We start from the raw sequence: 26697 nt of genomic DNA on the forward strand, positions 1-26697 counted from the left end.
GACATTTTATTAAAATTTACTTACATTTTATGATAGGCCTAGGAATATGTAGGCAAATACTATCCATAAATATTGAATACTTTTTTTAAAATAAAAATTACTATTTAAATTGTCTAAAACTGTGGGGGCGCCTGGGTGGCTTAGTAGGTTAGGCGTCCGACTTTCGCTTAGGTCATGATCTCGCGGTTCGTGGGTTCAAGCCCCGCATCGGGCTCTGTGCTGACTGCCAGCCCAGAGTCCGGAGCCTATTTCAGAATCTGTATCTCCCTCTCTCTCTGACCCTCCCCTGCTCACGCTGTCTCTCTCGCTCTCCTAGAAATAAAAATATTTAAAAAAAAAAAATTGTCTAAACCTGTGGAAATTTCATTACACTTAAAGGGAAACATACATGGCAAATATGTGCTGTTTTCTTCCAAACTCTGAGACCGACCTAAACTGGGGACAGTGAGATGGGAGAATAAATCTGCAGTTACTTCAATTGCTCTAGTAAGAAATCCAGTGACCTAGAATAAAGATTATGTTTTAGTACATTCTTTTTTTTTTTAATTTTTAAGTTTATTTATTTATTTTGAGAGAAACAAAGACAGTGTGAGTTGGGAAGTGGAAGAGAGAGAGGGAGAGAGAATCCCAAGCAGGCTCCACGCTACCAAAGCACAGCCCAGTGTGGGGCTCGAACCTACAAAACTGCAAAATCATGACCTGAACTGAAACCAAGAGCCAGACACTCAACCAACTGAGGCACTCAGGTGCCCCAGGTTTTATCACATTCTTAATTGTTTCCACTGTGAAACGCAAATATAAGAAATATCATTTCTCCTCTATTTTAAGGCTCTACTGATTATAAGTAATATTATTACATTAAAAATAGCTTTTTACAGGGAAAAAACTGCTTACAGCAAATAAAATAATTGAATATGCTGAATTGCAGAAGTTTTACATTGTGAAATAAAAATATGGTAACTTTTCAATGGAAAAGAAGTATATTTTTACAAATATGCCAATATATTTTGCTGTTTTACCAAATATGCAAATATGTTTGCTACTTTAAAGAGCAACAAAATTAGGGGCGCCTTGGTGACTCAGTCAGTTAAGCATCAGACTTCAGCTCAGGTCATGATCTTGCCGTCCATTGGTTTGAGCCCCATGTCAGGCTCTGTGCCAACAGCCCAAAGCCTGGAGCCTGCTTCAGATTTTGTGTCTCCCTCTCTCTCTGTCCCTCTGCCACTCACACTCTGTCTCTCAAAAATGAATAAACATTTAAAAAATTAAATTAAAAAAAAGAAAAACAAAATTAAACCAAAAAATGTAAATGCCCAATAAGGAAAGAGTTAAATAGAACCAATCATATGCTCTTGATTAGGTAATAAGATCAGGTAATAAAATTATGCCAAGTAACATAAATAAAACGTAAAATATAGGTATCCACTATCATCAATATGTCAAAATTAACCTAAGTTCATCAAAATTAAAATGGCTTAGAGATGAAAATATTGCTTGCCTCCTGAAAGAGAAATGTGTACCTGAAAGCATATCCTATTGCACCTATTAAATTCTGAATCATGAAGTGAATTAACTACTGAAAAACAAAAAATAGAAAAAAATAATGAGAAACAGAACTGGTCTGAGAAACAATGACTTCTTTTATAGACTAGGTCTTCTCTCACTTTCCCCATGATAAATTTGGTAAATTATATATGTTAAATGCCATTTTAAAAACTAGTTAGCACTAGTTATCTGTGGATCCAAAACTTTAAAGAGGTTTACCTATCTATGTAGATATGAACATCAAACATTCTAACCAAATATAGTTGGTAATCTGAAATAATAGACACCAAGATACATATAATATTTCAAATTAAATTATGATGATACACAGCTATATGGTCTTAAACGGACACGGTCTCATCTGACATCCTGCTGCTCCTTGTACTGATGCTTATGTTAGATAACACTATTCTATACAATACCTTTGAGGAATTTGTTTCACTCACCAAATCACCAAAATTAACTTCTAAACTCCTAATTGCTAAATTTCTCTCTTCAAATTTGCTTATTTTTATAGAGAGGCAAGCAGCACTGATATTAAAACTGTTTTGGAAGCTACGATTTTTCAGTACTAACTTGTCATTTCTTTGTTCTAGAATTGAATTACAAACGACACAATAAAAGAACAATTCTCATTTTGAATGAAGGTTATCTATATATAAGAGAAATAGAAAGAATGTAAACACTTCCATTCAATCTTGTGTCACATAAATTTTTTCTTAATGAGAAAATAAACCAACCAAAGTGGACAGCAAAAGTCAGGAGAAAAAAGATGGAATACTGAGATGTCACCAAGCCTCTGATGTGCCTGAGGCCAAGGAGCTGCACACAGGATCAGGCCTGCTCAACCTCCTGCCCTCACAATCCTGCCCCAAGGGCAGAATCCACAAAGAGGCGGGGGACCTGGCCCTGCTCCTGCCAAGTCTCCTGTTTATTTTCTTCTTTGATCTGTTTTCTCCTGTAGTTTGGAACTATTTCCCTCCAACCACAATCTGAACATTCATTATAAAGTCTTTCCTTACAGAGATTGATGAAACTCTAATTTCAATTTAAGGCCACACCAGGAACTTGAGCAGATGTACAAACTATGTGCATTTAAAATAGCCAAACAAACAGTGGGGGAGAGGGAGAGAGACAAACTATGAGAGACTCTTGAATGCCTCGAACTAACTGAGAACTGGGGGTTGTGGGGGGGAGGGGGGAGATGGGCATGGAGGAGGGCACTTGTGGGGATGAGCACTGGGTGTTATATGGAAACCAACTTGACAATAAACTATTTGTAAAAAATAATAATAATAATAATAATAATAAATAAAAGAACACAAATCATTAAAAAAAAATAGCCAAACAAATAAAAATCACAGAATTAGGTGTCACCAGGACTGACTCCGGAAGAACAGTTACAGACAGTGACTCTGTCTCATACACCATCAACCATTCTTAGATATTTTATAAAGCAATGGGAAATGTTAATGGTTCTTTCTAAAATAGCCTACGACCATGATAACTTAAGACTAAACTACAATTTGCTCATTGCTGAGTCATAAATATATGCCAGGATGTTAGGATATGAATAGATAAAACTACATATACTTCTAACAAAGGTAAAGGAAGAGTCAAAATCTCTGTGTACCTATCATGAGCCCCTCTGACGTAAAATACATGGACTTTGAACTTGTATGCATATGTATGTGTGTTCACATACATATGCAAGCATCAAGTTGGGAGCACAATGAGTCGTGGGATGGGAGATGGAGAGGCTGTTTCCAAACAACTCTTCAGAGATGTGCAAACTCAGCTTGCTGAGGAAGACACAGTATAAGGAGCTGGCTAGCTACAAATCTTGGTTCTAGGGTCAGTAAATGCTCCAACTAACAAATGAGCCACTTGCTGCACCTACTGTTGTGTACACACATAGGCTGAAAGAGGAAGCATGGAAGAGTGGAAAGATTCTAGGTTTGTTGCCCTATACTGTTACTGACTTTGTAATCTTGGATAGGTCATAACCTTCCCATTCCTTGGTTTCCTAATATGACAAAAGGGATCCCGACAACTGCCCAATATACCTCACAGAGCTCTTGTACACTAAGGTGAGAGCACCATGCAGACTGAAAGGAGGATATCAAAGAAAGGGACATGTTCTTAGGAGGTATGTTCACACAGGGCTAAGAACATCTGCAACACAGTAAGATTACACTAGCCTTCTGCTGAACAACCCTGAATTGTATGACTTACCTAGTCAGTGGTCTACACTCCCTGAAAGAGTTAATATAATAAGGCAGGTAAGTGCTCTGGTTAGAGTTTAAACAGAAAAACAGGTACTTACTGGAGAGATATTTAAAAACTACATATAGGTCAGTCTATTTAGATTGTTAAACTTTCTGCATTTTTTTACTTGGAAAGACATTAATTCTTTTACCATTTAAGTTTATAGATATGTCTAAGAAGCTCTACATAATCTTTTCTTTGAAGAAACAACCACAGAGTGGACAGGTCAACATGGTGGTATAAGAATATGCAGAACACATCAAATCTACAGTTACATATAGAACAATTCTCTCTGAAAAAGAACTGAAAACTAGCTCAACAGCTCCTCCACAATGGATAAAAAGGCCACATGGAGACAGGTATAATAGGCAGAGATGCAGTATTGCCAAAAACCCCACCCATGTTGGGGTGACCCACAAGCAAGAATGAACTCACAAATATAAAGTGTATCCTTGAGGAGCAACAGGTTCGAGCTCCACATCAGGTACCCAACCCTTGGGATCTGTACTAGACAGACAAGTTCCCAAAATGTCTGGCTTTAAAAACCAGTGAGGCTCACCTTCAGGAGACCCAACAGCTGAAGGAAACAGAGGGCTTTTGAAGGGTTTGTCCATACGTTCACTCACCCTGGGACCCAGTATAAAAGAAGCAGCTTAAAGGACACCTAGACCATACGTGAAAGAGATTCATAAGCTAGACATAAAGTATCTGCTGGAAGGACAAGGATCTGTTGGAATCCTCTCTGAGGAAAAGGGTGTGGACAGGTACAACTGTGCACTCTCCCCTCTTGCTAGTGTTGGCACTGGTAGGCATCAGTTTTGCATTTTTCCTCTCCTTGCTAGCACCAGTTGCCCTGACCCTGCACTATCCTGCAGCTCTGCCCTGCTAAATCTAGTGGGAAGCCTTACCCCAGGCCTGCCCTCTCCTATGGCCCCAGTCCTGCTAAACCTGGCAAGTGAGCTTGCCCGGGCCTTGCCCTCTCCTATGGCCCTGCCAGAGCAAGTGGGTACAAGCAGTCTGCACAGGGGATGCCCCTTGACAAGCATCTGGCTCTGGTGGTCAGGAGGCCTGCATTTCTGGGGTCTATGGGACTGAAACAACTGGAGAGACAGTTCTTAACAGCCTACCACCCCCAGGGTACACAGGCAGCAGACAGAAACACACCCCCAGTCTTCCTGTGAACACTTCTTCAAGACTGGGAGAGACAGCTGTTTTGCCTAATATAAAGAAACAAACAGAGAGAGTCAAACAAACTAAGGAATATGTTCTAAATGAAATAACAAGACAAAACTCCAAGAAAAATATGTAATGAAAGAAAAAATCTTAATGAAATGGAGAGAAGTCACTTACCTAATAAAAAGTTCAAAGTAATGGTCATAAAGATGCTCACCAATCTTGGGAGAATAGATGAAGAAAGAGATCTTCAATAAAGAGACTGATAATATAAGAAAGTACAAAAAAGAAATCACAGAGCTGAAAAACACAATAACTGAATTGAAAAGTAAAATGGATGGATTCAACAGCAGACCAGATGAAGCAGAAGAAAGGATACATGACCTGGAAGACAGGGCAGTAGAACTCACCCAAACAGAGCGGCAAAAAGAAAAAAAGTGAAGATAGCTTAAGGGACTCATAGGACAACATCAAGCAGAACAAAATTCTCCTAGAAGGAGAAAAGAGAAAGAAAGAGACATAACTTATTTGAAGAAATATGGCTAAACATTTTTCTAATCAGGGGAAGGAAACAAACACTCAGATCTAGGAAGCCCAGAGAGTTCCAAATAAGATGAACCCAAAGAGATTCAAACCAAGAGACATTATAATTAAAATCTCAAAGTTAAAGAGAGATTCTTAAAGGCAGCAAGAGAAAAATAGCTCGTTATACAGAAGGGAACTCCATGAAACTATTAGCAGATTTTTCAACAGAAACTTTCCAGGCCAGAAGGGAATGGCAATGATATATTCAGTGCTGAAAGCAAAATCTTCCAGCCAAGAATACTCTAGCTGGCAAGATTATCATTCAGAGGGGCACCTGGGTGGCTCAGTCAGTTAAGTGTCCAACTTCAGCTCAGGTCATGATCTCACAATTCATGGGTTTGAGCCCCGTGTCGAGTTCTGTGCTGAATGCTTGCTCAGAGACTGGAGCCTGCTTTGGATTCTGTGTCTCCTCTCTCTGCCCCTCCCCTGCTCAGGCTCTGTCTTACTCTGTCTCTCAAAAATAAATAAATGTAAAAGAAAAATTTTTTTTAAAGATTACCATTCAGAATGGAAGGAGAGGTAAAGTTTTCCAAACAAGCAAAAACCAAAGGTGCTCATCACTGCTAAACTGGCCTAAAAGTAAATATTAATGGGACTTCTTAAGCTGAAAAGAAAGGGCAGTGGTTAGTAACAAGATAACATATGAAAGTAAAAATCATAACAGTAAAGGTAAATATATAGCAAAAGTAGTAGACTGGTGACTTATAAAGCTAGCATGAAGATTAAAAGATAATCTTCTTTTAATTACTGTTTAAAAACAGTAAAACTACAATGATGAGTTAAGGGATACACAGAATAAGAAGACGTAAAATGTGACATCAAAAACAAAATTGAAGGTGGGGGTAGTAAAAACATAAAATTTTAGAATGCATTCAAACATAACTTGTTATCAACATAAAACAGACTAGTATAGGCGTGCCTGGGTGGCTCAGTCTGTTAAGCATCCAACTTCCGCTCAGGTCATGATCTTGTGGTTCACAAGTTCGAGCCCCACGTCGGGCTCTGTGCTAACAGCTCAGAGCCTTGAGTCTGCTTCAGATTCTGTGTCTCCTCTCTCACTGCCTTTTCCCCAATCACACCATCTGTCTGTCTGTCTGTCTCTCTCTCTCAAAAATAAACAAACATTAAAAATTTTTTAAAAAGAGACTAGTATACATACAGTGTGATATATATATGCCTCATGGTAATCACAAAACAAAAACCTATAGTGGATACAAAAAGGATAATGAAAATGAAATCTAAACATAACACTAAAGAAAGGCATCAAACCAAAAGAAGAGAGAGCAAGAAAAGAGAGGAACAGAAGGTCACTACAAAACAGCCAGAAAACTATTAACAAAATGTCAATAAGCCCATACCTACCTGTAATTACTTTAAACATAAATGGACTAAATTCTTCAACCAAAAGACATAAAAAAGCTGAAAGGATAAAAAAAAAAAAAAAAAAAAAAACCAAAAACCATCTGTCTGTTGCTTACCAGAGATTCATCTCAAATGTAAGGACACACAAAGACTGAAAATGAAGGGATAAAAAAGATGTTTCATGCAAATGGAAATCAAAAGCAAGCTGGGATGGCTACACTTCTCAGACAAAACAAACTTTAAAACACTGCTAATCAAACTTTAAAACACTGCTAATCAAGCAAAGATAGGCATTACATAATGATAAAAGAATCAATACAGCCAGAATATGTAACATTTGTAAATATTTATGCACTCAATATAGGAGCACCTAAATATATAAAGGAAATATTAACAGACCAAAAGGGAGAAATCAACAGCAATACAATCACAGTAGGGGACTCTAATACACCACTTACATTAATGGATAGATCACCTGGACAGAAAATAAATATGGAAAAATCAGCCTTAAAGGATATGCTAGACCAGATGGACTTAATAAACATATATAGAACATTCCACCAAGAAGTAACAGAACATACGTTCTTCTCAAGTACACACAGAACATTCTCTAAGACAGATCACAAGTTAGGCCACAAAACAAGTCTCAATAAATTTAAGAAGAATGAAATCCTATCAAGCATCTTTCTAAACCACAATAGTAGAAAACAGGAAATCAATCACACAAAAATAAAAAAAGAAAAATCACAAAGATGTGGAGATTTAACAACTTGCTACTGAGCAACCAATGGGACAACAAAGAAATCTAAGTAAAAATTTAAAAAACCTCTGGAGACAAATGAAAATGAAGATATAACACACCAAAACCTGTGGGATAGAGCAAAAGCAGATAAAAGAAGCAAGTTCATAGTGATACAGACCTACCTCAAAAAAACAAGAATAATCTCAAATCAATAATCTAACATTACACATAAAGGAACCAGGAACAAATGAAACCCAAAGTCAGAAAAAGAAAGGAAATAATAAATTTCAGGGCAGAAATAAATAAGATTAAAAAGAAAATAGAAAAGATCAATGAAACTATGAGCTGGTTCTTTGAAAAGACAAATAAAATTGATGAACCTTTAGCTACATTAATTAAAGACAGACAGAGGGCCCAAATAAATATAGAAATAAAAGACAGGAAGTTACACAGAGGGGCACATGTGCCCCAATGTTTATAGCAGTACAGCAGTACTATCAGTAATAGCCAAAGTATGGAAAGAGCCCAAATGCCCATCAACTGATGAATGGATAAAGTATATATACACACACACACACACACACACACACACATATACACACACACACACACACACGATGGAATAGTACTCATACACACACACACACACACACACACAATGGAATAGTACTCAGTGATCAAAAAGAATGAAATCTTGCCTATTGCAACAACGTGGATGGAACTAGAGGGTATCATGCTAAGTGAAATTAGTCAGTCAGAGAAGGACAACTATCCTATGATTTCACTCATTTGTGGAATTTAAAAATCAAAACAGATGAACATAGGGGAAGGGAAGCAAAAATAAGATAAAACCAAAGAGGGAGAGAGAGAGACAAACCATAAGAGGCTCTTAAATATAGAGAACAAACTGAGGGTTGCTGGCAAGGTGTTGGGTAGGGGAGAAGGGGAAGGGCAAAATTGACGATGGGCATTAAGGAAGGCATTTGTTGCGATGTGCACTAGATGTTCTATGTAAGCCATGAATCACTAAATTCTATTCCCGAAATCATTATTACACTATATGTTAACATGGATTTAAATTAAAAAAATTTTTTTAAAGACAGGAAGTAACAAGTGATAACAAAGAAATACAAAGGATCTTAAAAGACTACTATGAGCAATTATATGCCAACATTGGACAACCTTGAAAAAAATGGATAAATTCCTAAAAAACATACAACATTCAGTCTTTCAAGACTGAATAGTGAAAAAGCAGAAAATGTGAATAGATTGATTACTAAGAAAAAAACTGACTTGGTAATCAAACACATCCCAACAAACAGAAGTCCAGAACCAGATGGTTTCACTGTGAATTCTACATAACATTTAAAGAAGAGTTAACACCTATCCTTCTCTAAGTCTTCCAAAAAACTGAAGAGGACAGAATTCTTCAAAACTCATTTTATGAGACCAGCATTATCCTGATACCAAACAAGACACCACGAAAAAAGAAAATTACAAGCCCAAATCCCTGATGAACATAGATGTAAAAATCCCCAACAAAATATTAGTAAACCAAATTCAAAAATACATTAAGAAAACCATACACCATGATCAAGTGGGATTTATTCCAGCATCTAAGGATGGTTTAGCATCTGCAAATCAGTCATTGTGATATGCCCCATTAACAAAATGAAAGCTAAAAATCATATGATCATCTCAATAGATGCAGAAAAAGCATCTGGCAAAATTCAGCATCCATTTATGACAAACCCACAACTAACATCATACTCAATGGTGACAAAAATGAAAGCATTTCCCAGTTTCTCTAAGATCAGGAACAAGAGAAGGATGCTTGCTCTTATCACTTTTATTTAGCATAGAATCGATAATCTTAGCCAAAGAAACTAGGCAAGGAAAAGGAACAAAAGGCATCTGGTTTGGAAAAGAAAAAGTAAAGCTCATCATTTGCAGATGACATGATTTTATATATTTAAAAACCCTAAAGATCAAAAACCCGTTAAACAAATGCAATAAAGTTGCAGAATACAAAGTCAATATACAAAAACCTGTTGTTTTTTTACATACTAACAATGAACTATCAGAGAGGAATCAAGAAAACAAGTCCATTTATAATTGCATCAAAATGAATAAAATATCTCAGCATAAATTTAACCAAGGGAGTCAAAGACCTGTATGTGGAAAACTTCATTGACAAAAGTGTTTCTTTTACCCTGTGCTCATGAAATGGAAGAATTAATATTGCTAAAATGTCTGTAGTACCCAAAGCAATCTATAGATTCATTTCAATTCCTATGAAAACCCCATGGCATTTTCATAGAAATGGAGGAAACAATCCTAAAATTTATATGAAACCACAAAAGATCTTGAGTAGCCAAAGCAATCTTGAGAATAAAGAGCAAAGCTGGAGACCTCAAGCTACCTGATTTCAAACTATATTTTAAAATGACAGTAATCAAATAAAAAAAAAAAACAAAGCAGAATAGTATTGGCATAAAATATAGAGAATATGGCATAAAGCAAAAAGAGAATCCAGAAATAAACCCATGCATATATGGTTAATTACTTTATAATAAAGGCAGTAAGAATATGCAATGGGGAAAGTCTCCTCAATAAGTGGTATTGGGAAAACTCCACAGCCATGTGCAAAAGAATGAAGCCACCATCACTACCTGGCCCCAAATGCAAAAATTAACTCAAAATGTATCAAAAACTTAAAAGAGCAGAAACTATAAAAAAACTCCTAGAAGACGACATAGGTGGTATGCTCCTTGATATTGCTCTTGGCAATATTGTTTTGGATCTGATTCCAAAGGCAAAAGGAAAGCAAAAATAAACAAGTCGGAATACATCAAACTAAAAAGCTCTTGACCAACATAGGAAATGGCCAGCAAAAGGAAATGGCAGCCTACTTGAATGGGAGAAGATATGTGCAAATCATATATCTAATAAGGGGTTAATATCCAAAATATATACAGAACTCATACAACTCAACAATAAAATATCCAATTAAAACATGGATAGAGCATCTGAGTAGCATTTTTCCAAAAAAAGACATACAAGTGGCCAACAGGCATATGAAAAGATGCTCAACATTATTAATCATCAGAGAAATGCAAATAAAAACCAGAATATTATCTTACACCTATCATATTGGCTATTATCAAAAAGAAGAAACAGTAACTGTTGATGAGGACACACAGAAAAGGGAAACCTTGTGCACTGTTGGTAGGAACGTAAATGGCACAGCCACTATGGAAAACAGTATGGAGTTTCCTCATAAAATTAAAAATAGAACTACCATATGATACAGCAACATGATTTCAAAGAAAAAGAAAACACTAATTTGAAAAGATATTTGTATCCTTATGTTTATAGCTGCATTCTGCACAAAAACCAAGATACAGAAACCACCAAGGTGTCCATCGATGGATGAATGGATAACGAAGATGTGGTATATATATACAATGGAATACTACTCAGGTTTAAAAAAAGATGAAACCTCGCCATTTGTAGAAACTTGGATGGACCTTGAGAGTATTATGTTAAGTGAAGTAAGGCACAGAGAGAAATGCAAACGGTGGAAGACTTCACTTATGTGTGGAATCTAAAACACAAAATAAGTAAGTAAAACAAAACTCATAGGTGCAGAGAACAGACTGCTGGTTGGCAGAAGGTAGGGGGAAAGGAGGGGTGGGCGAAATAGGAGATAAGGGTCAAGACACACAAACCTCCAGGCATAAAATAATTAAATCATGGGTATGTAATATACAGCAAGGTGACTACAGTCAAAAATACCATATTGGGAGGAGGAGGCAAGATGGTGGAGAAGTAAGGAGCTCGATACATTTCACTCGCCCACATCTCTCAAATGCGGAAGGCCTAAAGCCATAGGAACCCTTACAGAATCCAGAAGTTTGGGAGGAAAATGAGACAGAGTCCACTGAGAAAACAACCTTATAGTGTGAGTGTGAACTGGGGAAGATAAAAATAGGCAGGAACCTGGAGACACGGAGGGAGGTGAGGGAGCCCCCTTTACAGGGAGCTGCAGTGAGTCAAGGGGGAAAGAAAGAGCGGCTAAAACTGCTCAAGGAACTGCCACTGTCCCTGTAAAAGAGAAAAATCTCGGCTTGGGACACAGAGTGATCTGGTTTCCAGCTGTGCAGCTGACCTTGAGCTAGACACCCTGGTCCCAGGCAACACCAGGAGAAACTGCTCCTCTCCTCCCCAGCTCGACCTGGAGGGGAAGCGGTGCGCCTGAAGCCACTCTCCGGCTCTTCTAGCTTGGCTCAATCCTGAGTGAGGAGGTGACAAGCTTGAAACTGCTAGGAGGGAGTCAGCCTACGGGTCTATTTCAGGCGATATCAATGGGGTCCCAGACTAAGATCTGGAAACGAGGCGTGGCTTGGGACACAGAGCATGGCCCACCTTGGCTACGCCCAACCGTGGCACAGGGAGACAGGACCCAAAAGAGTGAGTTGCAACGCTTGGTTCCAGAAGGGACTGGGGCGCCGCCATTTTTCTCCCACAACCACCAAGGCGGCACCTCAGGGAGCAGCCCATAGGATACAGTAGAGGCTAAGACCTGCTTACACAACTTACATGAAACAACGCCCATCCTGCTAGAGAGCTGCATTTTTTTTTTCTTACCAGAGCCCAGGGCAAGACCAACTTGGATGCACTGCTGTGATTAATTCTAGATCAATTCTTTCTATTAGACATATTTTCCCTTGTCTCATTGGTATACCTCCCCTCTGCTGGACTGGGCACTCTGGTCACTGGTTTGCTTAAAGTCACATTTAATCCATTCTCTAGATGTATATGCTACACCTCCACTGATACCTTTCTATCTCTCTCTCTCTGGAGTAATAAGATTATACAGTTTCTCACGGAAAGAGCCTAAGTGTCCATCAACAGATGAATGGATCAAGAAGATGTGGTTTATCTATACCATGGAATATTACATGGCAATGAGAAACAATGAAATCTGGCCATGTGTAGCAACATGGATGGACCTTGAGGGAGTTATGCTGAGCGAAATAAGTCAGGCAGAGAAGGACAAATATCATATGTTTGCACGTATAGGAGGATTAGGAGGAACTTGACGGAGGAACAAGGGGGAGAAGAAGGGCAGAAATGGTGGGGGAAAGGGAGAGAGGCAAACCATGAGAGACTCTTGAATGCTGACAAAAACTGAGGACTGATGGATGTGGGGGGGAGGNGATGGATGCGGGGGGGGAGGGAGGGAGGGGCATGGAGGAGGACACTTGTGGGGATGAGCACTGAGTGTTATGTGGAAACTAATTTGACAATAAACTATTTGTAAAAAAAAAAAAATTAAAAAAAATAAAAAAAATAAAAAATAAAAAATAAAAATAAAATAAAATTAATTGTATGGGGTACCTGGGTGGCTCAGTCGGTTAAGCAGCCAACTTCAGGTCAAGTCATGATCTCACGGTTTGTGGGTTTGAACCCTGCATCAGGTTCTGTGCTGACAGCTCCAAGCCTAGAGCCTGCTCCAGAGTCTGTGTCTCCCTGTCTCTCTGCCCCTCCCCAGCTTGTTCTCTCTGTCTCTGTCTCTCAAAAATAAACAAACATTTTTTAAAAAATAATTTTAAAATAAAATCAATTGTATATGTGGAAAAAAAAAAGATTATATAGTTTCTCTGAGGAACATTATCTTCGTTTCTTTCTCCTCACCTCTTACCATATTCTCCTCTTTCTCTCTGTGAATTAAGCCTCTTAGTCTCTCTGGTCATAGTCAAATTTCGCTTCCTCCCTGCCCTGTCATTTCTCTCTTTGTATATGCTCTTCCATCAACACTGCATACACCCTGCTCTTTATTTGTAGCTGGGAATTCTGGTTTTATGCTTTTAGACTGTCCTATGTTTTTTGAGTTTCTTCTTTCTTCTTTTCTTTATTTTTTTAATTTTAATTTTTATTATTTGCTTTTCCTCCTTCCTCCTTTGTTTTGTTTTTCCTTTTTTTTCCCTTCTTTTTTTTTTTCTTTTTCCCTTTCGGTTTGCATGTTTGTTGGATTTGTCTGTGAGTTTGTGTGCCTTTGTTCCCTGTGTGTTAGTCTGTCTGCTTTCCTTTCCAGGGCTACCTCAAGAAACAAGCCAAAGTACACATGGTGGAGAGTCCCAAATGCCACTACGAGTAGGGAAATAAAATAACCAAAGTCAACAAGAGAGACTAAGAGACACCATTCAAAGAACACCTCCTGAATGGACAGGCCCTGGACAGTCAAAGAGCCTTCTTTAATACACCAGTACTCGCAGGTGAAGAGTGCATAACAGGCTTTCAAAAGTAACAAGAGACAGAAAGCTAGCCAAAATGATGAAATGGAAGAACTCTCCTCGAAAGAAATTCCAGAAAGAAATGACAGCTAAGGAACTGCTCAAAACAGATACAAGCAACATAACTGAACAAGAATTTAGAGCAATAGTCATAAAAGTAATCACTGGGCTTGAGAAAGGCATGGAAGACATCAGAGAAACTATTGCTACAAAGACTATAGAGCTTAAAAATAGCTGTGATGAATTTAAAAATGCTATAAATGAGGTGCATAATAAAATGGAGGCAGCCAATGTATGGATAGAAGAGGCAAAGAGGAGAACAGGTGAATTAGAAGACACAATTATAGTAAAAGAGGAAGCCGAGAAAAAAGAGAAATAAACTGATCCAGGAGCACAAAAGGACAGTTCGAGAACTGAGTGATACAATCAAACGGAAAATACCTGTATCATAGGAATTCCAGAAGAGGAAGAGAGAAGGAAAGGCGCTGAAGGAGTACTTGAATAAATTATAGCTGAGAACTTCCCAAATCTGGGAAAGGAAATAGACATTGAAATCCAAGAGGCACAGAGAACTCCCCTCAGACATAACTTGAATTGATCTTTGTCACTACATATGATAGTGAAACTGGGAAAATATAAGGACAAAGAGAGAATCCTGAAAGCAGCTAGGGATAAAAGGGTCCTAACATACAAAGGGAGACCTATCAGAGTCATGACAGACCAATCTACTGAAACTTGGAGGCCAAAAAGAAATGGCAGGAAATCTTCAATGTGATGAACAGAAAAAAATATGCAGGCAAGAATCCTCTATCCAGCAAGCTCATCATTCAGAATAGAAGGAGAGATAAATGTTTTCCCAAATTAACAAAAATTGAAAGAATTCATCACCACTAAACCAGCGCTACAAGAAATCCTACAGGGGACTCTATGAAGAAACGTTGCAAGGAACACAAGGTACCAGAGAAACCACCACAAGGCTGAATACAACAAAGAACACAATGACTGTAAACCCATATTTTTCAATAATAACACCAAATGTAAATGGACTCAATGCTCCAATCAAAGGACATAGCGTAGCAGAATGGATAAAAAAACAAAATCCATCTATCTGCTGTCTACAAGAGACTCATTTTAGACCTAAGGACACCTTCAGATTAAAAATAAGGGGATGGAAAAATATCTATTATGCTACTGGAAGTTAAAAGAAAGCTAGAGTAGCCATATCATATCAGACAAACTGGACTTTAAAGTAAAGGCAGTAACAAGGGATGAAGAAGGGCATTATATAATAATGACAGGGTCTATCCATCAGAAAGAGCTAACAATTATAAATGTGTACGCACCAAATACAGGAGCACCCAAATACATAAAACTATCACAAACAGAAACAATCTTATGGATAAGAATGTGCTAATAGCAGGGGACTTTAATACTCCACTTACAGCAATGGATAGATCAACTAGACAGAAAATCATTTAAGAAACAATGGACTTGAATGACACATTGGACCAGACGGATTTGACAGACATATTTAGAACTCTACAACCTGAGGCCATGGAATTCACTTTCTTCTCAAGTGCCCATGACACATTCTCCAAGATAGATCACATACTGGGACATAAAGCAACCCTCAATAAATATAAAAGAACAGAGATCATACCATGCACACTTTCAGATCACAATGCTATGAAACTTAAAATCAACCACAGGAAGAAGTCTGGAAAACCTCCAAAAACATGGAAGTTAAAGAACACCCTACTAACAAATGAATGGGCCTATCAGGCAATTAGAGAAGAAATTTTAAAAATATATGGAAACAAATAAAAATGAAAATACAACAATTCAAGCTCTACTGGATGCAGCAAAGGCAGTTCTAAGAGGAAAGTACATTGCATTCCAGGCCTATTTCAAGAAATTAGAGAAAATGCCAGTACAAAATCTAACAGTGCACCTAAAGGAACTAGACAGAAAGCAACAAGAGCACCCCAAACCCAGCAGAAGAGAAATAATAAAAATCAGGGCAGAAATAACAAATATAGAATCCCAAAAAACAATTGAACAGATCAATGAAACCACGAATTGGTTTTTTGAAAAATTAAACAAAATTGACAAACCTCTAGCCAGGCTTCTCAAAAGAAAAGAGAAAGAAAAAAAAAGAAGTAAAGAGAGAGCACCCAAATAGACAATATCATAAATGAAAATGGACTTATTACACAAGCAATTATCAGTGAATACTATGAAAATTTATATGCCAACAAATTGGACAACTTAGAAGAAATGGACAAATTACTAAACACACATGCACTACCAAAATTCACACAGGAAGAGACAGAACATCTGAACAGACCCATAACTAGTGAAGAAATTGAATCAGTTATCAAAAATCTCCCAACAAATAAGGGCCCTAGGCCAGATGGCTTCTGTGGGGAATTCTACCAGACATTTAAATCAGAGTTAATACCCATTCATTTAAAGCTATTCCAAAAAATAGAAATCAAAGGAAAACTTCTGGATTCATTTTATGAAGCCAGCATCACTATGATTCCCAAGTCAGACAGAGACCCTAGCAGTTTCTTTTATTTTTTTTTATTTTTTTTTTATTTTATTTTTTTTTTTAAATATTTTTATTTATTTCTAGGAGAGAGAGAGAGAGAGACAGCGTGAGCAGGGGAGGGTCAGAGAGAGAGGGAGATACAGACTCTGAAATAGGCTCCAGGCTCTGAGCTGGCAGTCAGCACAGAGCCCGACGCGAGGCTTGAACCCACGAACCGCGAGATCATGACCTAAGCGAAAGTCGGACACTTAACCGACTAAGCCACCCAGGCGCCCCATCTAGCAGTTTCTTTTAAATTGAATGTACCTATACCCTATTCTACTCTTAGATACTCACCCATAAAATGCTGACAAAAAGATTTGTACAAGAAATGTTTATAGCAACCTTATTTATAACAAACTGGACAAAAAAACCTCAAATGTCCATCAACAGGGGGTGCCTGGGTAGCAGTTAAGTGACTGACTTCAGCTCAGGTCATGATCTTGAGGTCTGTGGGTTCAAGCCACACATCGGGCTCTGTGTTGAAAGCTCAAAGTCTGGAGCCTGCTTCAGATTCTGTGTCTCCCTCTCTCTCTGCCCTTCCACTGCTCGCACTCTGTCTCTGTCTCTCTCTCTCTCTCAAAACTAAATAAACATTAATAAAATTTTTTTAATGTCCATCAACAGAAGAACAAATAAGCAAAGTACGGTCAATTCATACAGTGGAATAATACTCAGTAAAATTAAAAATAAAAACCAACTACTGATACCCACATAATACGATGACTCTTGAAAACATGTTTAGCAAGAGTCCACCTATGAAAGGATACATTTTGTATAACTTTATTTATATCAAATATAAGAGGAAACAGAATAGTGGTTGCCTGGGGGTACAGAGGAATGACTGATTAGAAAGAGGAATGAATCAGTTTTCTGGGGTGAAATGTTCTGTATCTTATCTTGAGTGGTGATTTCATGGGTATATACAATTGTTAAAACCCACTGAGCTGCTATCTAAGATCTGTTCATTTTTTTTGGTATGTTAATAGTACCTAAATAAGTTATATATCTATGTGTACATATTCAGCTATATGCTACATTTTTATTACATATATAACAATATAATTTAAAAAGAAAAAAAAAGTCATTACAAAGTTGAATAGGCTCACCTAGATTTATTTTGACACATGAAGAGGGTCTGGATTTGATTCTCCAAGAGAGCATTATTAAATAAAAGGAATTGGTCTTAAAAATCAAAATACTTGGTACTCACATGAAACCTGCAGCATGTATTAGCTGTGTGATTTGGGGTGAGACTTTACCTTTCTAACCTTCTGTTCCTCATCTACCTATTTCACAAGAAGTGACCATGTGCATATTAAAGTACTTTGAAAATTCTTAAGTTGACATTAAAGTATTATTCTTGCTCACAACAGGTATCATAATTAAGCACTCAATTATATTATGTCTGATAAGGACATGTAATATGTGTGTACACACATATGTATGTATTTCTACATGTACAGAGATCTTCTAACAGAAAAACAAAAACATATGGCTTGATAAGAATGGCTTACCTATAAGAACAATGAGAAAAAAATTATTTGAAACCAAATATTTCATATACAGCATCTGTAACATATATTTATGGGTAACTATACACAAAATACTGCCCCAGACCCACCTAGAGAGGTTCAAGCAATTGTTAAACCTAACGGTCAATTTATAGATACTACGAGAGCTGGCTTCCTTAGTGTAGCGGTTATCATGTTCACCTCACACACGAAAGGTCCCTGGTTTGATCCCAGGCAGAAACACACTTCTGCTTTCCCTCTCTGTAGAACTGTAAAACTAACTCAAGCGTAACTGTATTATCATCAGGGAAATACACATCAAAACCACAATGAGATACCACCTCACACCTGTCAGAATGGCTAAAATTAATAACTCGGGAAATTCTCTGTTGGCGAGAATGCAAAGAAAGAGGAACCCTTTTACATTGCTGGTGGGAATGCAAAGCGGTGCAGCCACTCTGGAAAATGGTATGGAGGTTCCTCAAAAAATTAAAAATGGAACTACCCTACAACCCAGCAATTTTACTACTAGGTATTTTTCCAAAGGATACAGGAGTGCTGTTTCAAAGGGGCACATGCACCCCAATGTTTATAGCAGTACTATCAATAATAGCCTAAGTATGGAAAGAGTCCAAATGTCCATGGACTGATGAATGGATAAAGAAGATGTGGGGCATGTGGGTGGCTCAGTCGGTTAAGTGTTTGACTTCAGCTCAGGTCATGAACCTACAGTTCGTGGGTTCGATCCCCACGTCGGGCTCTGTGCTGACAGCTAGCTCAGAGCCTGGAGCCTGTTTCAAATTCTGTATCTCCCTCTCTCTCGACCCTCCCCTGCTCATGCTGTCTCTCTCTCTCCCTCTCAGAAATAAATAAAACGTTTAAAATTTAAAAAAAAAAAGAAGATGTGGTATATGTATACAATGGAATGTTACTTGGTAATCAAAAAAATAAAATCTTGCCATTTGCAACAATGTGGATGGAACTAGAATGTATTATATGCTAGGGGAAATTAGTCAGAGAAAGACAAATATACAATTTCACTCATATGTAGAACTTAAGATACAAAACAGATGAACATAAGGGCAGGGAAGCAAAAATAATATAAAAACAGGGAGGGTGAGATAAAACATAAGAGACTCAAATACAGAGAACAAACTGAGGGTTGGTGGAGGGGTTATGGGTGAAGGGGTGGGCTAAATGGGTGAGGGCATTAAGGAGGACACTTGTTGGGATGAGCACAGTGTGTATATGTAGGGGATGAATCACTGGATTCTACTCCTGAAATCATTATTGCACTACATGCTAACTACCTTGGACATAAATTTTTAAAAATAAAAATGTTAAAAGAAAAAGGGTAACTGTGATATAGATACTACAACAACAAAAAATTTATGATAGCACATCTATATTATTATAAATTCTGAATTATAAGTTTTTTTCAAAGTTTTGGTATAGATATTTTTAAAAGTTGGCTAATGTTCACAATGAAGATTTAAAATTTAAAAATGCACACTATTTTATTTCTACTCAAAGGTTATATTCTACTTCCAAAGTGAAATGTTCTGCTGTGATTCTCTGCTGCCTTTAGAAAGTAAGAGCAGCCTTGTGGCACCTAGGCGGCTCAGTCACTTAAGCGTCTGACTTTGGCTCAGGTCATGATCTTGTGGCTCCTGAGTTCGAGCCCCACATCATGCTTTCTGCTGTCAGCGCAGAGCTCACTTTAGATCCTCTGTCACCTTCACCCTCTGTCCCTCCTCACCACACACACTTAAAAAAGAAAAAAGGAAAGTAAAAAGCAGCCTGCATCTTTGATCAGGAAATTAGAGTCAACGAAACTTCCATCTGGTTTTAAAAAAGTGTGTGTATGAGAGTGGGGAGTGTGTGTGTGTGTGTGTGTGTGTGTACACAGACATGAGCATATGTATGAGAACATTAGAAGAAAATATGTACCAAAATGTTGACAATGAAAAATAAAACTGTCATTTAATAATCTTCATGCTCAGAGCAAAAGATCCTAAAACATTAAGGTTAATAATTTGTGTGAAAGATTGAAGACCTAAATTTAAGAGCTAAAACTATAAAATTCTCAGCAGAAAACAGGTATTAATCTATGTGATCTTGAATTAGGCAATAATGTCTTAGATATGACACCAAAAGCACAAGCAACAAAATATAATTAAATTGAACTTCATTAAAATCAAAGTCCAATTCTTCAAAGGACATAGTCAAGAAAGTAAAAATATTAGGAATCACATATCTGGTAAGGGACTCTAAATATACATAGAACTCTTATCACTTAATAAATGACAACCCAATTTTAAAAACAGGCACGGGTTCTGAATAGACATTTCTTCCAAGAAGATATATAAATGCCTATACATTCTTAAAAAGATGCTCAACAGTATCAATCATTAGATCACAACAAGGTAACTTTCATATCCACTAGGATGACTATATATCAATGACAAGGATGTGGAGACATCTGAAAGCTCCTACACTGCTGGTAGGAATGTGTAATTGTGCAGCCCCTTTGGAAAACAGTCTGGCTGTTCCACAAAATACAAATTAGACCCACCAATACTATATGACCCACCAATTCCACTCCTGGGTATATACCCAAGAGAAGTGAAAACACATGACCACATAAAACTTTTTACATTAATGTTCATAAAAGCCACAAAGTAGAAACAATCCAAATGATCAACAACTGATGAATAAAGAAACAAAATGTGAAATATCTACATAATGGAGCACTATTCAGCAATAAGAAGGCCTGAAGCATGATCCCTGCTACAACATGGATAAACCTTGAAAACGCTATGCTTAATTTAAAAAACCCAGACACAAAAAGCCACACATTTTTCATTCTATTTATATGAAATGTCCAGAACTGGTGAATCTGTAGAGATGTAAAGTTTATTAATGGCTGCCTAAGACTTGGCAGAGGGAAAGAGGAAAGACTGGTGGGCGATAGCTAGAGGGTGCCAGGTTTCTTTCTGGGGTGATAAAAATGTTCTAAAATTGACTTTGGTGAGAGCTGCACAACTCTGTGGATATACTAAAAACTGCTGAGCGGTACACTTTAAAGTGGGGCAACTGGAGGGTATGAGAATTATAGCTTCATAAAGCTGTTGCTTTAAAAATATTCTTGAAACATAGAATTCAATGAATGAGAAAATAAAGAACGAATAAACAGAAACAGATACCAAATATTGCTGCATTTCACTGAGCCGTTAGTTTCTTCAACTCTAGCTGAGAATAATGAGAAGACACCTATAAAGTACAAGTCCAGTATGAAATGCTGAAGAAATGGCAGCTATTATGATGAATTATAATAAGCATGTATTTTCTTTAGTGATATGTAGGAATGAAGCAAATCACAATATGAAATTCTACTTTCAAATCACCACAGAATATGATTAGATTTAAGATTAAGTTTTATCTGGTGAGAATGATCAGGAACTACTCTTTTTCTATGAGACATAAACATATCCTAAGTCTGGTTTTCTTCACAGGAAAAAAGAAACTAAATCCTTCTCAGTCCTGACAGCTTGTTGAATGAGAATGAATAAATGGAAGAATGAATAAATGGAAAGATACCAAATATGAATAAATATGGATTTGAAAAAAAGTGGTTTGAACCTTAACTTTACCATTTACTAAGTACTGGCTCTCACTTAGGTTTCTTTTCTTCAACTCTAGGTGGGAATGATAATGAAATAGTTAATGCCTATAAAATGTTTGATAGGAAAACTCCCTATCAGTCATTAGCAATCTTAGCAGATTTGAGCTACATTAGAAACAAAACCCAGGGTCAATGTAATATTTTAATTAGGTGACAGGCTTATAGATGCTCATTTTATTATTACTCTTTAGATTTATATAGTGTGTATTCTTTGCCATGTATCAAATATCATATGTTTTTAAAAACATCATAAAACAGGGGTGCCTGGGTGGCTTACTCGGTTAAGCGTCCGACTTTCGCTTAGGTCATGATCTCGGGGTTCGTGGATTCGGGCCCCGCATCGGGCTCTGTGCCGACTGCCAGCTCAGAGCCTGGAGCCTATTTCAGAGTCTGTGTCTCCCTCTCTCTCTCTGACCCTCCCCTGCTCACACTGTCTCTCTCTCTCTCCTAGAAATAAATAAAATTTTTTTTTTTAAATCATAAAACAAAACAAACAACAACAAAAAATAAGGTCTAAGGATCAGGTATTTTTATTTCTTGTTCAATTCATTATCTCATCAATCAACACCATTTTTCCTAGAGGGCAGCAATCATTTTCATAGCAGAATTTCTCTCCCATAGATAGGCAACTCAAAGCCCAAGTCCTAGATGATCCTTCTCCTGGGGAAAAAACCTATAAAACCAACACTGAATGCTCAGTTTGAGCCATTTCCTCTGAAATAACCTACATTAGGTTAACACAAAGTAGTCTTTAAAACTGAGTGATTTTTGGAAAAACATCAGCATTGTTCTTAGCTGGTGGCACTGACAGCATTCAGCCAAATACCCACATGGACACTGCACATTGTATCACTGCCACTAGCCAGGATGCTGAGGGTTCTCATGATCAAACTCAGATAGCTGCTCTTTCCAGTGTTTATCTGGAGGCTATTTATCAGGTTTTCATTTGGTAAAGAGAGCATTCCTATATTCCACAGTGGCTGATATTCTTTTTTTTTTCTATGTTTTTTATTTATTTCTGAGAAAGAGACAGCGTGAGCAGGGGAGGGTCAGAGAGAAGGGGAGATACAGAATCTGAAGCAGGCTCCATGCTCTGAGCTGGCTGTCAGCACAGAGCCTGACGCGGGACTCAAAGCCACAAACCATGAGATCATGACTTGAGCCAAAGTTGGATGCTTAACCGACTGAGCCACCCAGGCGCCCCTATGTGGCTGATATTCTTTACACAGAGACTCAATCGTTTCGTTTAAGGCTTTATTTTCTGTTGAAATACATAGACCTTTGGGAGAGCTGGCAGACTACGCTTTAACAATCATTTACACTGTAGTATAATCAAATTCATCAATACAAACTCAATAATTACAGATTTTCTTTTCTCTTTGAATGAAGAAGAAATTTAGAAAAAAGAGGGAAGCAGAAAATGTTTAAGGTGAAGAAATGCAGACAACCTCATCATTCTGCCTACAACCCAACCTATCTATTTTTCATGCTGTCAATTTCCAACTAGACAATCCATCAAAGCTCTCAGAAAAAAGTCACAATTAAAGAAGAAATTTAGAGTGTCAGCACAACCCTCAAGGCACCCCAGACTTCAATAGAAATTCCCAAAGTTCAAACCTACAAACAGGGTCCATGGTAGGAAAAACAAAGGAACCAAATATCTGATTACGGTTTAACCACCTAGGTCATATGTCAGACATGGGAACAGGTCAGTTTCATGGGCAAAAACCTCTGGGTATTACAAATGGAAACAGAAATAATTAGCTACATGGAACAGAAAGAGCGTGACTCAGGAGATTTCTGGCCAATGTACGCATGAGCAGTTGCAAAACTAAGTTGAGAAATTTCTTAACCAAACTAAAACTAAAACGACTGAGAAAAAGAAATTTACGATTTGCAAACATTCTCTCATGAGAAGAGAAATAATTACAGCATCTAATTAGGGTAAAGGAAGAAGAGAAACTATATTTTTTGTGATCCGCTTAAACAAAGGTCTTATTCTATGATTGCTATTTGTCCTTCATGAAAAAATAAAGTTAGCCAAAGAGGTGAATTTTCTTCCTGAGAATGTACTTGGGCGGGCATGTGTGCAAGCATACACACAAATGGACATACATACATAGGAACATATGTACACACACAGAGAGAGCCCAAGTCACCTCTTCATAGGAACTTCAGTTGCACAAAGGTGAGGTCCCAGGTATGTACCAGGCTGACAAATCTCATCAAGAAGAATCCAGAGCAGCCCCTCTCTCTGACCCTCAGGGCATCTTCTCTGAATTAAAAGCTGCAAAGGTCACTGACCTTATCACCTCAAGTTCCACAAGCAACTGAGGAGGGTTTAGCCAAGATTGTCAGCCAATTCAACTGGAAATTATTAACGTCTTCAGGGACCAAATGGACTAAATAAGTCTTAAATCGTGTACTAACAAAATTTGAAATGAACACCATAAATAAAATCAGTTGAGCTACAAACTTAGATTTGAGAATTGGTCTAAATATAATGTTATATTCACATTTTAAAGATAGAACCCTTTGTGTTTTAATTAAATATAATCTGAATCTCTGCATTCAGAATTGTAATAGCCTTAACATAATTATGGTTGTTTGCTATAACCTCTGGTCCCTAAAGAAGGAAAATTATAATTAAGCCACAATGGTTTACTCAGCCCTACACCTGAAATATAAGAGACCAATTAATCAGTCATCTCACACTTATTTTAAAGTTTCAGACAATATGAATGTAGGGGAACTTGACCCACTACTCTATTTTCTATAATATTTAAGAATCAGAACTCGAACTTTATAAAGTATGGAACAGAATGTCAGGAGCTTCTAAGAGTTAGAGCTGACAAAAATACCTCTTTTCTGCACTTAAAATCAGATCATACAATGAAATTAAAAAGCATTCCTTATGATCACAGAGAAGATCTTAGAATCCCTTGAGTTCAGAGGGAATGTCACTAATACGCAAAAAAGGCTAAAGGAACATACTTGCCATGAGAAATGCCCAAGATTAATACTTACACAACCTCCAGCAAGGATTTCTGCTAAAAGTGGAATGGAGCCATCTCTTCTGGTAAATTTGTCCCGGACAAAATCATTAACCTAATCAGAAAGACAACATCAGTTACCTAGAATTCTCAACCATTTCACTTTCCAAGTCATAAAAATATTTGTCTCATGATAAAATTAAACATTATCAAGTGTCGGGGTGCCTGGGTGACTTGGTTGGTTAAGCATTCGGCTTCAGCACTGGTCATGATCTCAGTCTGGAAGTTTGAGCCCTGCATCAGGCTCTCTTCTGTCCGCACAGAGTCCACTTCAGATCCTCTGTTCCCCTTTCTCTCTGCTCCTTCCCTGCTGGTTCTCTCTCTCTCCCTTTCTCTCTCAATGTATATAAACTTTCAAAGAAGTTTTAAATGTCTACATTAAAGTTTAAAGTTTTACGAATGTCTCAAGTGTGCCAATCTCAGGAGCATCACCATTAATTTTTGGCTTAATGATAATCTAAACAAAAGGCATAAATTCAATGAGAAAGATACTTACAGTCAGTTTAATGGCCTTTTCTGGAGCAACCCCTATAAGCTGTGGTATCAGACCTAGGTAAACAGAAAGAAGCATTAACAATATGAATGTACTAAACATGAACATACAAACCCAGCAAGCAATGGTTTCCCCCATATTATTCACTCATCAAACATTTTAGGGCTTTCATTAAAATACGGAAAATGGACTAAACATTCTGTGTCCTAAAAATTCTGTACAGGTATATAATATTTATGTCAAATATAATGTTATGCTTTCTTAAGGCTATAAATCCTTTTCTTAAGCATGCTTCCTTTAAAGCCTTATTATCTAACCCCTCCCAAAAAGTGTGTGAGGAAGGAACGGAGCCCATGGATCTTTTCTACTCCTGAACATTGCCAATAACAATGTAATCAAATCCCCTCACCTTACAACCAACAACAAACAAACAAACACAGACACTTTAGAGAAGCCAGTGTTGTATGCTTGCAAAACCTCTGCAAAACGTGCTGTTGATCAGATTTTGCCACAAATGCTGCTACCTATGTAATAGCATACAGTGGTTTGGTTATGACAGAACACCAACTTCCATAACTTTCTCTTTAGAGAAAACCAGAATTCAGTACCAGTTATTTTAAAGGAAGCCAAAACTGCAAAGAAAAATGCAGTTTTAAGTATCATTTAATGGATATCCTTTACAAGCAAAAACATATGCCTGCTACATTCTTATTTACTAATGTATGTCAAACTTAAGACATTTCAAAAGAATATTCTTAAAACAAAGGAAATCATTATTCTTAGAAAGTTAAATTTCCCAGACTGGCTGCAAAATGGAAAAGAAAAAAATATATAAACAATTCAACATCTGTAGATATTCATAAGGCTCAGCTTTGTAAAGCACACAGATTACTCAAATTGTTGGCATACATTTTTTGCATACATTTTTTAAAGATGCTAACAATAAACATTCTATATCCTTTAAATCACCCAGCCAAGGGAGAGTTATGTACGTGTTTGCACCCTCACTGCTGATCTTAAGCCTACTTTGAGGATACTGCTGAGTGATCTTCTAGGAGTTGAGAGCCAGCAAGTAATCATACATACAGGCTACTGTCAGTCAAACTGAATTATCAATGACAACACAAATCTGCACACACCTTTAATGGGTAGCAGACTGATTTAAAAGAATAAATCAGCAGATGGCAGTCTTAACTTTCTAACCTTCATGATTATGAGGCTCTATTACTTTTCATCTAACTTCTATACAACCATGTCAGCATGTGTATTTGTTTTACAACTTGCCTCAATAAGGCTCATGGAATCTTAATAAAGTACTGATTTATGTCACTTTATCACTGTTGCCTGCAAAGAAATTTAGGCTAATCTGTCAACAATTTTGTCAA

General features: G+C 37.4%; 1 protein-coding gene across 2 annotated transcripts in view; it reads right to left on the bottom strand.

Moving 5' to 3' along the window:
• The window catches only part of SLC25A12 (solute carrier family 25 member 12), a 108453-nt gene that overhangs the window by 10402 nt on the left and 71354 nt on the right, over window positions 1-26697 (bottom strand). For both annotated transcript variants that reach the window (XM_039239183.1, XM_039239184.1), the window contains 2 exons: window positions 25316-25368; window positions 24794-24874 (listed from right to left, as the gene is read on the bottom strand). In XM_039239183.1, coding sequence (XP_039095114.1) covers window positions 24794-24874; window positions 25316-25368 — 134 coding nt within the window. The remainder of the gene's footprint in view (window positions 1-24793; window positions 24875-25315; window positions 25369-26697) is intronic.

This window comes from Hyaena hyaena, unplaced genomic scaffold (assembly GCF_003009895.1).
Source record: "Hyaena hyaena isolate Hyena2069 unplaced genomic scaffold, ASM300989v1 scaffold_154, whole genome shotgun sequence".
NCBI lineage: Eukaryota > Metazoa > Chordata > Mammalia > Carnivora > Hyaenidae > Hyaena > Hyaena hyaena.